Genomic DNA, 13,402 nt, shown 5'->3' on the forward strand with positions numbered 1-13,402 from the left:
TGTGCTTGTCTCCAGCTCTTCCAGCCTTCAGTATGAAGTTAGGGCTTCTGAATACTTTGGAGCCGTCAAGGTGGCAGAGCCTGATTATTTGGGCTTGAGAGTGTGTGTGTGCATCTCTGTCTGTGTGTGACGCAGCAGTGAGTCTTCTGCAGTTTTCTTCAGGAGCAGCGACACAGGCCGACCTGGGACAGACCTTGAGAGTCACTGTGACATTTAAAAACAACCTCCCACCATCGCACAAGATAGGCAATATATTTGTCACTTTCTCTGTCTCACTATTCCCTGCCCTCTGTGAACCTCTATATAGTTATCTCTGAATAGAAAAAGATAAAGATATGTATGTGACATATGTGTATGTCTCGCTCTGACACATTCATACTGTTAGTACGTGGGAAAGCCGTGCAAGCACGCGCGCAGGATTTGGCATCACATCACACACGTTTGCACACATGCTGCCATCACAATTTTCCCTCCCATGCAATTAGAATCCTAAAAAGCCAGATAAAAGCATGATGATAAACGCATCAGCTTCTTTGATCGTGCACTCTGACATGCTTACAACAGGCGACACGCATCAGCATGCATGCACGGCTCCCAACATGCAAGAAAGCATCGGTATAATCAATCATTTGGAGCCCCTGATTAACGTTAATGGCGTTCCTCAGAATTGCATTGGCATCCCCTTGCATTCCAATCACCTAGATTTCATGCCTCCTCTCTGCAGGCAGCCCTGTTAATTGTGAGAGAAGAGAGCAGCAATGAGTGCTATCTGCTGAGCCTTTGATACGCACTTATCTTTTAGCAGTTTCATATTATGGAAAAGAAAATTGCCTTTAAAAATGACTGGTGCCTTATTACTTTTGGGCCAATTAATTTCATGAAAAATAATGCCTTTTCGAAATAGCAAGGAAAAAATAATTATGAAGAATAATTGACAAGGAAGGACAAGTATGCAGGAAGGATGTAAGTAGACCTGAATGCAAATCTACTATTATTTTGCTAGTTCGTACATAATACTTCATGATCTTTCAAACAGGCCTCATGGCCTGAACATATTCAGTCGAAGAGGGGAGACTCGGTCTGACGACAGCTCGCCCTGAAAGTGTCCAAAGCGTTAAAGAAGTAGGGCACTCGCCTCAATGTTCCTTGAAGTGGGAGAGACAGACCGACCTAGATTTCCTACTGTTTATTCAGCCATTTTAGGTGCTGGCTATTCATGTCTCCATTTCAGTGCTTCCCTGTCTCTGTCTCTGTATTTTCTATTCCTGATTGTGGCTACTTTTGTTTGTTTGTTTGTACATTCTTGCTGTCTGTCCCTCTCCCCTGTGCCCTCCGTCCATATCACCTCTCAGTCTCAAAACATACATGAAAGTAGTCCCAAATGGCAGTGACATGTTTAGCCCACGCTGCTTAGCAGCAGGGCATCTGATAGCCTGGCTTATCTCAAAAAACCCTGCTGTAACCTACTCCCAAATTTTACTTTTCGCTGAAAACAGTCATCTTATCTCATTTATACAATACTGTACTCCCTGTACGCCCGCTGATAAATTAAATACAATATCACTCCATAATGTAAGATAAAGCCTAATAAGTGGTCAAACATTTGCTTCAAAAACATCTTTAATCAATCATCAGAGCTCATCATCTTTTTATGTATTCCGGGGAGTTTGGTGCGGTTCTGGTTGATTTAACACAGCTCTAATGCACCGGATGTGGTCATGAATTGGAAATGAATAAATGCAAAGTGAGACTTGGGCTGTTGACCAGTATCAAGCTGACATGACAGCTATGCATGCAGAGATGGCATATGTTGCCCAGTGTGGCTTCTGAGCCCTCACCACAGGAGAGTTTTGACTCCGTTGCAGCATCACACCCATTCAGGTATTCATTCATACATTGGATCTGTCTGAGGTTACATTACACTGTAATGTATACCAAGAGGCCACCGGGTAAAGATACATGATGTATTTTATAAGTTTATTGGATGTTATTGTGTAAAACCTTATTCCCAACGTAACCAGAATGGCATAACTATGCAATTTAACTGGATCTGCACCAAAATTTCCTGACTTCTTCCCTGGCTCATGCCCCATCCCTCCACCAGGTTTAGTGAAAAGCGGTTCAGTATTTTTTGCGTAATCCTGCTGACAAGTAAACAAACAAAAACATGACCTCCTTTGCAGGAGATAATAAATAAGTGGATTAAAAAGTACAGTATTTCCCTCTGAAAAATACCACAAAATAAAAACACTAAAGGAAAGTATGAGTGCCTCAAAATTGTACTTAAGTACAGTACTTGTGTAAATGTCCTTGGAAAAGGTTTTGTTTTGTACAAACTTCAAAAGCTCTGCTAACATATCTCCATTATAACAATGAAAACTGGAGATACAATATCTTCTTAGGAAATCATAATCTCTCCAAGTTGAAGCAATTACATCGCAACTGGTACGAATTTGAACAGCAGAAATCTGTGTCTTCAGTGCTTAGTGGGAAGGAGCGACCCAGGAATTGATTTTATCATAGAGACTTGGTGGATTTGAAGCTAAATGAATCTCAAATCAAAATAAAGTGAATCTCCTCTTCAGTGGACTATCAAACAGAGAAATGGAAAGAGGAAAAAAAAAGGGGAGTGTGGTTGGAAGCGGGACGCCTAATGCACTCTATTCTCAGTTAATCATTTTTCTGCAGCTCTCTCTCTCTCACTCTCTCTCTCTCTCTCTCTCTCTCTCTCTCTCTCTCTCTCTCTCTCCCCCTCCTCTGCACATCATAGCTTCTCTCTCTTCTCGTGTATTTTTTTTTCTACATGTCCACTTTCATCCTGTGAGTCTTTTCTCTGTCTTTTCGCTCCCTTCCCTATGCCTTCATCACTGACACCTCAGCAGGCAAGGTGGAGGGTAGAGTCTTGATCCCAGGCAGGTTACCCTTGGCAACAGACCACCCACCCCTCTGCTGCCAGCGTGTTTTGGGGCGATCCAGCTAGCTTTGGCACCAATGTTGGCAACTATCTCCCCCCCGGCGGAGAACACAGGAGGCCTTTTTTTTTTTTTTTCTGCCTCATCATCTCCTGTGACTGGGGAACAAGCGCCCCTCCACTCCTTTCCTTCGCTTCGCCCTCCACAGTCTAAACCTGACATAGCCGGGGAGGGATCAGAACACTGTCTACTGTAGATGCCAGCCATTAACATTAGCATTTTAACACCTGTTCCTGGGTATGTGGGTGTTAGCACTTCTAATTTTAATGCAGCGTGCAGAGATGACATTGGACAAACAAGGGCTGTGACAAAATAGAAAAAATAAAAAATAAAAATAAAAACAACCTATTTGTGTGTGTTCACATGCACATTTGTGTGTTTACATTCATCAGCCCGTCTGTTTGTGCCTGGAAGTGCTTGCCCAGAATAGTATGTTTATATAAACAGATGGATGAAAAGCTGCGTCTCTCTCTCTCCCTCTCTCTCTCTCTTTCTCCATGCCTTTGTCTCTCTCTTTTTTTTTTCTCACTCAATGAACTGTGGTCCAAGCTTTGCTCAGCATTCAAAGACGTGTTTATGGCTGCCACACACAAGACGAGAGAGCAACTATGTCCATCCCATTTTATTAGAAAGAGTCTCTGTACGGCTTCCCACCCCTTTAGAATTTGTATCTCTTGCTCCAATAATTACCATCCGTTTTGTTAATTGGTATGATGTGCAGCTATCTGAAATAGCTGCTGTTGTTTTTTTTTTTTCCCCTTCTCTCTTTCTCTTTCTCTCAGTGTGGTTTTGCTTTGCATATTAGCCCAGACATGGTAAGGAGAGCGTGCAAAATACAGAGGGCAGCACTTCAAACAAGCTGAAATCTTTTGTGTGTCTATTCAAATAATTTCACCCCGTGACTCTTTACCAAGCAGCTGCAGCGATGCATGTGATTGTGACTGAAGGTATTCTCTATGGAAAAATACACTGAAAGGTCAAAGATAAAGCCTCTTTGTGTTTTTTTTTTTTTTTTTTTTTTTTTGTGGTACACTGGTATTTCTGTACCTTTTCCCATCTATTTTTACACTTTAGCCTGTTTTTTTTTCTGAAAATGGAGCAGATATGGTAGGTTTTTAGCAAATACAGACATTAGAGAGTTGTTCATTTCAGAAAAAATGAGGGGACGAGAGATTGTAGGATGAATTGTGTCCCTGCTTGATTTATTGTGTGCTGGTTTCGTTCTGGGGCTACCAAACAGAAAGTGCTTGAATTCAGCAGCACATTAAATTAAATATCTGCCGAACAGATTCTAATTTGATCACCAAGCTGTTTCAATTTCATTAGCCTAGTCCCTAATGGACTTTCACAGCATATTATTCCATCTAGCACAAATCCCATTCATTGGCTCTTTTTTTTCTAAATGAGCCCCCTGGTGTGCGAGGACCATGTGCCCCAACACGGCGCAGTGTGAGGTCACACAAAACCTGCTTTTTCTTTAATGGACACTGGGGCAGAGCTACGAGTAAATGGGAACAAATGTGAAGCCACAGTGACAAAATGAAGTAAAATTTAAGATTTATGTCCAGCACTTTCTTAACAGCTGTTACAAAACATCAGTCTAAGCTGAGTGTTAGTACAGTCATGGCAATGTTGAGAGCATGTGTATGGATGTGCGGGTGACGGAGGCCTGTTGCTTTTGCAGACAGGCTGATTATATGTTGTTGGTGACCAGGGCACCCCACATTGTGATGGTGCAAATGAAGCAGTGTAGCAGCAGGTCAGGCAGATGAAAATTCATGGCTGAAGTTTTACCACACTTCTGTGGCTTAGCAAGCTTGTAATTATGCAGTATGCATTATAATTACTTCGGCTGTGTAGTATTCTGACTATAAACAGAGATGGCTCAACACTCAGCACCTTTAAATGGATCTGCTCTCTAAGTGGTGTTTTTTTTATGATTGCAGTCTCTAATAACGTGTTGTAACCAAGTAATATGTGGTTATACATTTATTTCCTACATAGCGAGGCCCATAATTACCTAGAAGGTGAAAAACGGATAGGTACAGCTTGTAGTATTTTCCATCATGGGATTAAAAATAGGCATTAAAAATGATATGTAAAACTCAAAGATAAAAAATATATATATAAATATATGTAATTTAAATATTCAAAGACTAAAATGAATATTGACCTGATATGTGGGTAGGTTTTTCAGTTTTCCGGCGTATGAAAATCACACAGTGTGTCACAGTTATATAGAAAAGTATAAAATAAACATGGTAAGCAAAACTGATGATAAACCAAATATACAAAATACATTTTGCACATCGGTTTATTCCAAAGAAGAGGCAGAAGCTTTTCCAGAGAGAAAAATGTATTTAGTAATCACTGGTCCATAGTGCTTAAAATTAGATTTGGTTTGATGGCAGTGCAGGATGCAGCAACTAAAGGTTCTTTCAGGGACAGTGACTTTACTTAGACAATGCATCCAAGACACATGCAGTAAAGCATCTAAAGTACTAAAGTAGTGATGATTAGGATCAGTGCAGTGTCAGTACTCTAAGTTCCAAAAGGTTGAAAGTGATAGTATAGAGCTGGAGAGGACTCTGCGGTAACATTGATAAATGTTTTCACCAGGCCGTCCGCCATTAGTGTCAGGGCAAGTTACAGCCACAAGAGCGGACAAACAGGAAATAGAGAAAGAGTGGGTGTAAATAATTGATAAGGCTGACCCTGCGCGATTCATATTCTGCAGCAGAGGATCAAAGAACGAGGCTCGGAGTTTGACATTGAGCCCGAGCTCAGGAGTCAAAGCCATTACCTTCCACGGCAACGCTGCTGCTTGTGTTTATATTAAAAATGCAATGACTCTTCCTCTTCAGTCTGGGCTAACACTAGCTGGCACTCCTGGGCATTAACCAACTGGCTAATGGACTCACTGGTATTACCACAGCAATTACCTACAGTAGCACTAAGTAAAGGGAGGTGGAAGCCATTTTGTTCCTGTCCATTCGATGAAGCTGTTTCTAGCGCTCTCAGGTGTGAAATATAGCCTGTGTTAGACCTCTGGGTTCTTTTAGGTGTGATCAATATTTCAGAGGCACCAGGCCTCTGTGCCTTGTATCTTCCCACATCGTCTCTCACAACAGCTCTGCAGCCGATTATGAATGTCTGAATGAACGTTTGAGCCAATTAATGATTAATGGAATTTCACAGTTTTCAGAGGAATGTTTATTTTAATAGTGCATTAAGACTGTCATTGTACAAAGCCAGGAACCCTGAACTCTGCAGCCGCTGCCTTTAATATGAGAGAGTAAAACTGTGTTTGCAGTGTTTTAGTCAGTCCCCACTGTCGAGTATATCGTTGCAAAATTAGAACCTTTTTTTGGTTCCTGTCCGTCAGTCGCTCGTTTGCATCACTGCTACGAGCAGCTGCGTATATATGTATCAAACTGTGCTTTATTCATGATATTGAAATATACATTTCTCCCTTTTCTTTCTTTTTCAAGACTTTATGTCCCGTTCATAAAAGACCAGACAAAGCTAATGATTTATAGCTAATGAACAGTTTAATAACATTCTTTGACTTGATTCTTTGATATGATTAGTTGGATCATTCAGATTATAAAAAAAACATTCTTACACTAAATGTTTCTGATATCTAGCTATGCAGATAGTGTCTGACATTTCTGCTGCCACACCAATACAATGGAGGTGAATGGTATTTGCTTTAAGGTGCCCAATTAAAAGTTATAACTTCTCTTTACTTACTGTTACCCTGTGTAATCTGCAGCGCTGCCTGTGCCAGGTTCTCAAAGAAACAACATTTTATCAAAGAATTAGCTCCAAGAAACCTCCTGAGTGTGTGCTGTGGATTATCCAGAGGCCGTTGTTTTTATTAAGACAAGTACAAGTTTGTAAATGTACTTATTCAGTGCTGTGAACACCACATGTTAAATGGTAATGCTGGTGATATATATTTGATATATGTTTTCTGTTGTTTCTGTTTGTTGGTTGGTTCTGTCATTTTGGTGAACTGACCCTTTTCATGTCATAGTGATTGAAGTGTGTGATCAAATCAGAGTCTGTGGATGAATTTTCACACTTGTTTAGTTGTGTGCATGTTGTACATTTGCTTTGTACGGGTGGTTCTTTTAGAGACATCCTTTCTATTTGTAAGGCGTCAAGTTTCACCAGTTGTGTTTTCAATTTCAGTTTCAAGACAACAACAAAAAAATATATGTCAGGTTCTTTCGTAGCCCAGGGCCTGTCGACTTGTCAGTACATTCCATACATAAAGAAATGACTTGTGCTGAAGGCCAGTGCACACACACACACACACACACACACACAGACAGACCTCCCCTCAACAGCCTCTCGCATCCTACCCTTTAGCAAATTTCTTACTCTAGAGCCTGATACGCACAAGAACAGACAGCTACAAATCACTGCACCGTCTATGAGTTATCTCTGTCAATTACTGACGATAAATGGCTTCGGCACTGTGAAGGCCAGGTGCATCAATCTAGCACGTCTCACATTGTCCTAGCTTCTCCACTCTATTGATTCTACTTCCACTGCTTCCATGATCCAGTTTTGATGGGTCCTGACCGCAAAAGCTAACTTGAGCGCTGATGTCAGATGAAAGGGGGATATGTAACCCAAACTCCCAACCTGGGACATGTTCACATTCTTGATATCAGATCTTCCTCCCTCCTAACTGAGACTTAATATAGATCCACTGGAGTCATCCCACTACAACTACTCTGTGCCCGTACCAGATTTCAATCAAGGTTTGATTGCAATGCAATACCTTTTGTGGGAGGAAAAACTCCCACTTTAATAACATTCTTTGACCTTAAAGTGCTTTCAATGCACATCTTCCTGTAGAGGTTCTGGCACATAACTACATAAATGTATTCATTTCTTTCTCTGTCTCCATACCTCTGTTCTCAGCTTTTTTTGTTCCTCCCCGGCAGAGCTAAATGTGCTAATTCTATCCGTCTCACCTCCATTAATTGGCTTCCAAATGTATGTATCTGTCTGGGGCTTTTGGCTTTACAGAATGACCATTCAGCGAGCTGGGGATGGGGTCTATTGTGAGCGGCTCATGCCCTGTACAGCAGCTGTCTGCTAAGGGCCGCGATGGCTGTCTGCAGGATCGCCCACCACTGCTTTGAGTGATTCTCTCTCTTTCACTCTGCCCGGGGCGCTCCATGTGTTGGAGGCATTGATCGGCCCTGAATTGGATTGCGGCGGGCCTGATTACTGATGTCAGTGTGTGCCGGGTCACGTGGGACCGCTGGAGCTCCTCGTGCCAAACCCGGGCCAGCTCGCAGCAGAGGAGGAGGGGGGGGGTTTGCTTTGCTCGCTAGAATTACATTTATCAGTCTTAGTTACACAGAGCGTGAACACAACATGCCCACACATACTGTACACTTAAGTGACACACAAACAAACTGCCGGTTTAATCTCATTCTATTCCTATAGCCGTGTTCGTGATTGGCATTAAATAGAGAGTTTGGGGGCATGTTAGACTATGAAAGGGCTTTAGCACATCGTACCAGCAAATTACAACTTTCTGTACTGTAGTTTCGTATTTAGAGTGTTTGTTTAGAGAGTTACTGAGGGCGACTGATTGAATGTTTGGACACTCCTTTGTATTTTTTTGCCATGTTTCGCTACTGAAACAAATATTCTTTACTGCAAGATTACACTCTGTGACTTTGTGCGTGTGTGTGTGTATTGGTGTCCGTTTGCATTCAAGTGTGTGTAAGTTTGGAAGTGATTCTCCGCGCATCATTTGTTTACGCCTGGAATAGTGGCCATCATCTTTTCCACTAAGAGAACAATAGCCATTTTTCCCCTTTGCTCAGGAGACAATGAAGTGCCTTCCCGCCTCGCGAGCGACAGCCCAATAAAAAACGTAATTGGATCTGTCAATCAAACATTGCTGCAGCGTGGGGGGGTGGGGGGTGGGCAGGCAGGTGGGTGGCGGAGGCGGGAGGGTAGCCGGACAACAGGAGTAGTGCAGAGGAAGAAGGAAAGAGAGAGGGAGAGGTTTTGCCGATGTGAAGTACTACCACACACAGTTCCCTCTCTGTACACTGCCCGGGGGCACTCAGCAACGGTTACAGAGGTGTACAGTTGTTGTGTTTTGTTGTTTGTTTGTACCAGGGCCAGGGGGGTGACGATCTGTCTTTGTTTGTAGGTATTAGTGGGTCGGTGATGTGTCTTTGATGCGACTACACAAGAGAGCTTGGGCTGCCAGAGCCTCTGAAGGTCACAGTGGATGTACTAGTGCTGATGCGTCTGTCTGTGCTTTGTATGCGCTCAGGCCGTCAGACATGTTGTTTTTTCATACCAAGGAAAGGTCCTGTCATTAGTCAGGAGGGCCAGGATGCTTTAGAAGTATTTTTCACGGTACAACACACACACTGAACATCACCTTGTCGCATTAAATCATCAACATATTCGTGCGTAAGCTTACCTTAGCCTGTCTAGGTGCATGGATTATGTGTATTTGCTGCTCGATAAGCAGCGTGCGCGTCTGCACACTGGTGCACATGCACTTTTATTGTATGCATTTGTCTGTTGCTCCAAGTTTTAATGACAACTACTTAAATTAAGAGCCCCATTTACAGTGTCTCAGACAGAGACGTTAAGTGCGCATTCAGATATTGTGCTCGTCTGACTCCCACTCTGAGTCCTACCTCGGCTTTTAGGAGATGGCTTTCTCATGTCTTTGGTGACATTCTTTTTCCATTATTAGCCGAGCTGGAGATTGTTACAAAGGAGTGGCGCTCTGTCATTCCTTGCATTATGGTCTTCACACTGTAATGCTGTGCTGTCTGTCTTCTTATGAACAGGCAAAGGATGTTTGAAGTGCAAGTGCTAGTGAGGTATTGAAGACAGTGCAGGTCCTCTGACCGCCTTGGCAGCTAAAAGGACTTGTAGTACAGTATGCACAGTCACTGCACATTTTACCGCATACTTTAGGAAACTTCCTTAGAAACTTAATGAAATATTACCTGTGCTGGATGCACTGTAGCTTAAATCAAGACAAGAATATATTCCTGCCCCAGTGCACTTAAAAAAAAGCCAAGAAAAACAAAAACCAGATCCTAATTTAGAGGACTGAAAACAGATCTGTCTTCTTTCTTCCAAGATTTTCTCAGTGCTTTACTTAAAAGCTAGAAATGTAGGAATAAACTTGATTTAAAAGTTAATATTTGCTCCTTATTGATCTCATATGTACTTTTTTTTTCTTATAAAAACAAACCAAAAAAAATGCAGAATGCACTAACTCAGCAGAATGTGTTGCTGGAGAACAAAACTATAAGTCTAAGAGCACCAGGAAACTGACATATTTTACTATACACTGCAGCCTGCTATAATAATCTGGTGGTATAGTATTTTAATATCATTTTCTTCAACTTGGAGTATATTTGAGAATGTAAAAGCACAAGGGACCATGTTAAGTATAGGTTGGCCTTATTAAGTGCTCTTCTACAGTATTAAGAGCCTGTAACATTAAATAGAGGTCAAGAGGTTTAAGCGTTGTGCCGTTTAAGTTGTAGCAGTCTTGCAGTGCTTCGGTTCTGACGGGCACGGTTAAATTCAGCCTGACATTATCAAGGTCTGTGTTGTAACAGTCAGCCATGCAGGGCCAGTGTCTCAGTTGATCAATTAACAATATGTGTCTGCCCCCTGTGCGAGCCTTCCTAATTTCGGTTTTGTTATGAGAAACAGTCCCTCTTCTCTGGGCTTCTAAAGTAGGTAATTACACTGAGAGATTCCCTGTGGGGGATTAAAACAAATGACACAGAAAACGCAGCCCTTCCCCATTGCCACTCACTCAAGCCCTGCCTCCACTCTAAAACCTTTTGCTTGTAACGCCTACATGCCCATGAATACACAAGCAGTCACAATAAAACACGCTGGCAGCTCATGAAAATTAGTGGGGTCGAGGGGAGAGGAGTCAGGAAAGGATGCAAAGGCATCACAATTTATGGACACGGTATAACTGCTTTAGCATTAGGAGCTAAACAAAACATATGGTATTCATATAGTTTGTAAGGACCGCAGCAGAAAAGGCATCTGTCCTGCCAGTTTTGCAGTGACAGGCTGCAGGGAGCATTACTCATCATTACAATCTCTGCTGGCAGCCTATTTTCATCACATTACAGTGGTATAATGAAGCGTAGCGAGCTAGCGTCCTCAGGTTCTCTGAGTAGTTCACCATTAGCACAAGCCGAGGGCATTCATCCAAGCAGCTTTATTGAACTTTTTACAGTTAGTTTGTTGTATAATTATTTCATTACTCCACAACAATGCATATGGTGGAATCTTGGTACAGTAGCAGTTCAGATTTCCAAGCTTGTCCAGCTTTGACAGTCATGGCAGATTTGGTGTTTGATGGCAGTTACTGGATTTATTCAATGCTGAAATTAACCCAACAGCTCTTCATACTCTTCTTCTCTCTGTCTCCTTTCCAGGAGCAAGGCAAAGTAGGTGTGACTTTCAACATCGGGACAGTGGACATCAGCGTTAAGGAGACAACCACAGCGGTAAACGATGGCAAATACCATTTGGTCCGATTCACCAGGAACGGGGGCAACGCCACCTTGCAGGTGGACAACTGGCCAATCAATGAGCACTTTCCCACAGGTACTGTACCTCTCAATCCTTTGTCTGATGAAATTCTACAAAAATTAGAAAAATTAGGATTAAATTATAGCCTTAAAACCACTGGATACCACCTACTTTTGTTAAAGCAAGGGGCGCCACCAAGAAGAAAAAAACAGCTGATACAAGAGATTCACTTTCTCTTGTTGTTCCGAGTAAAACATCTCAGAAGACTAAGAGGCATGCAGTCGCATTAGTTGCACATACTATGCTCCTGTGGCAATTGATTCTTCAAAAAACTTATCTCATGCCCTCACACCTGACTCCACAGGAGAGGAGCACACCAAGCTAGAATCTTTTGTCTTGCAAGAGGCATTAACTGTGCAACATCTGGCCAGTTCATTCCAGGAAAGTGATTGAAAGGCACCAAGAGGCATTTGGTCGGTGGGCAAGCAAAGAGAGGATAGAGGCAGAAACCAAGGGTGGCCTGTTGGCCAGATAAAGCTGCTGCCTGCCTGTATCTCTCATTCCCAGGTCAGCAGAAGCAGCACAGCAGCAGAATACAAATAGGGTCATCAAACAGAGCCCGCTCCATTTGGGGGCTCAGGCACTCCCTTTGTTTGGAACAGAGATGTGCCGCTCAGCTAGCTAGGTGAGAGAGTGAGAGAAAGAGTGAGAGAGAGAGAAACAAGGAAGGAAAATATCCTCTCCTGTTTCTACTTAACAGTCCATTAAATTGAGTTAGCTTTCCTGGTCTTTGATATCTGTGTCCTTGTTATCTAGCTTAGGAAGAGCCACCTTTGTTTCCTTGTTGGTTATTACCCACTCTTCAATTTCACTTAATCAAACACAGCAGATGCACAGGGAAGCAAGATGGGCACAAAGTGGCAGTTGAGGCAGGGAGAAGTTGGGATGTCAAAAGATAAATGAAGCTTCATTGATCCCTCAGGTACAGTTGCACCATAGCAGGAAGACGTAATTGGACAGAAACAGATGTAGAATAAATAGACAACGCTGAAGATTAAATAGTGTTACATTACCAGATGTGGAGCTAACCTGAACAGAAACGTGTCCAGAAATACAACTGTGCATCACTAAAATAAAATACTGGAATTAAAAAATAAAAAAAGAAAAACTGTGCAAAATTGCTGATGCGTCACCACCATGGTGAGGAGCAAACAAATAGGAGCTGATCCCTTTCACTTCTCAGCCCTATGTCTCAGCAGCCCTACAGCTCCTCATTGCAAGCCTTCGTCGGGGACAGGGCAGCATCCTCTCCTGGCGTGACCTGGCACACTGTTTAGGTTAGGTTCAGTGCCAGTGCAGGTGATGCTAATCTCTTCTGTCTCTGGCTTTCTTTTGCCTTTGGCTGTCTTTTGCTTTTCTTTGACCAGATAAAGTCAGACGGGTTTCATAACTGCGTTTCAGCCACAGCAACGCTGGAAAATATGGAGAAACTCCATAACATGTGGCACACGCATGTACACGAGTGACGTCTCCATCATGTACACATTCCCACATTCACATATGCGCAGACACTCACTCATCAGATAAATGTGACTGGGTTGTTGCACAGAGATAGTTTTGTCAGCCCTGTATTACATAAGAATACATCTATTCTCTATCTGTAATGGCCAGTAATTTCAAATTGCAATTGAACCCCTGCCACCTTCATAATTTTCTCAAAGTGCCTTCTGCATCAGCACTGAATAGTTGTTTTCTCAACCTTCTATCAATAAGTCTGTCAATACCTATGATCCAAAGCCGGCGTCCAACTGCTAAACAGCCGTTCAGATTACATGTCAGTTTAAGTAATGCAC

The 13,402-nt window shown here is 42.4% G+C and overlaps 1 protein-coding gene across 1 annotated transcript in view; it reads left to right on the forward strand.

Annotated features, from left to right (window-relative positions):
• Window positions 1-13,402, forward strand: part of LOC121199408 (neurexin-3b) — a 260,973-nt gene that overhangs the window by 209,111 nt on the left and 38,460 nt on the right. The window contains exon 21 of the mRNA XM_041064054.1: window positions 11,453-11,624. Within this exon, the coding sequence (XP_040919988.1) occupies window positions 11,453-11,624 (172 nt within the window). The remainder of the gene's footprint in view (window positions 1-11,452; window positions 11,625-13,402) is intronic.

The sequence above is a fragment of the Toxotes jaculatrix genome, chromosome 19 (assembly GCF_017976425.1).
Source record: "Toxotes jaculatrix isolate fToxJac2 chromosome 19, fToxJac2.pri, whole genome shotgun sequence".
Taxonomy (NCBI): Eukaryota; Metazoa; Chordata; class Actinopteri; family Toxotidae; genus Toxotes; species Toxotes jaculatrix.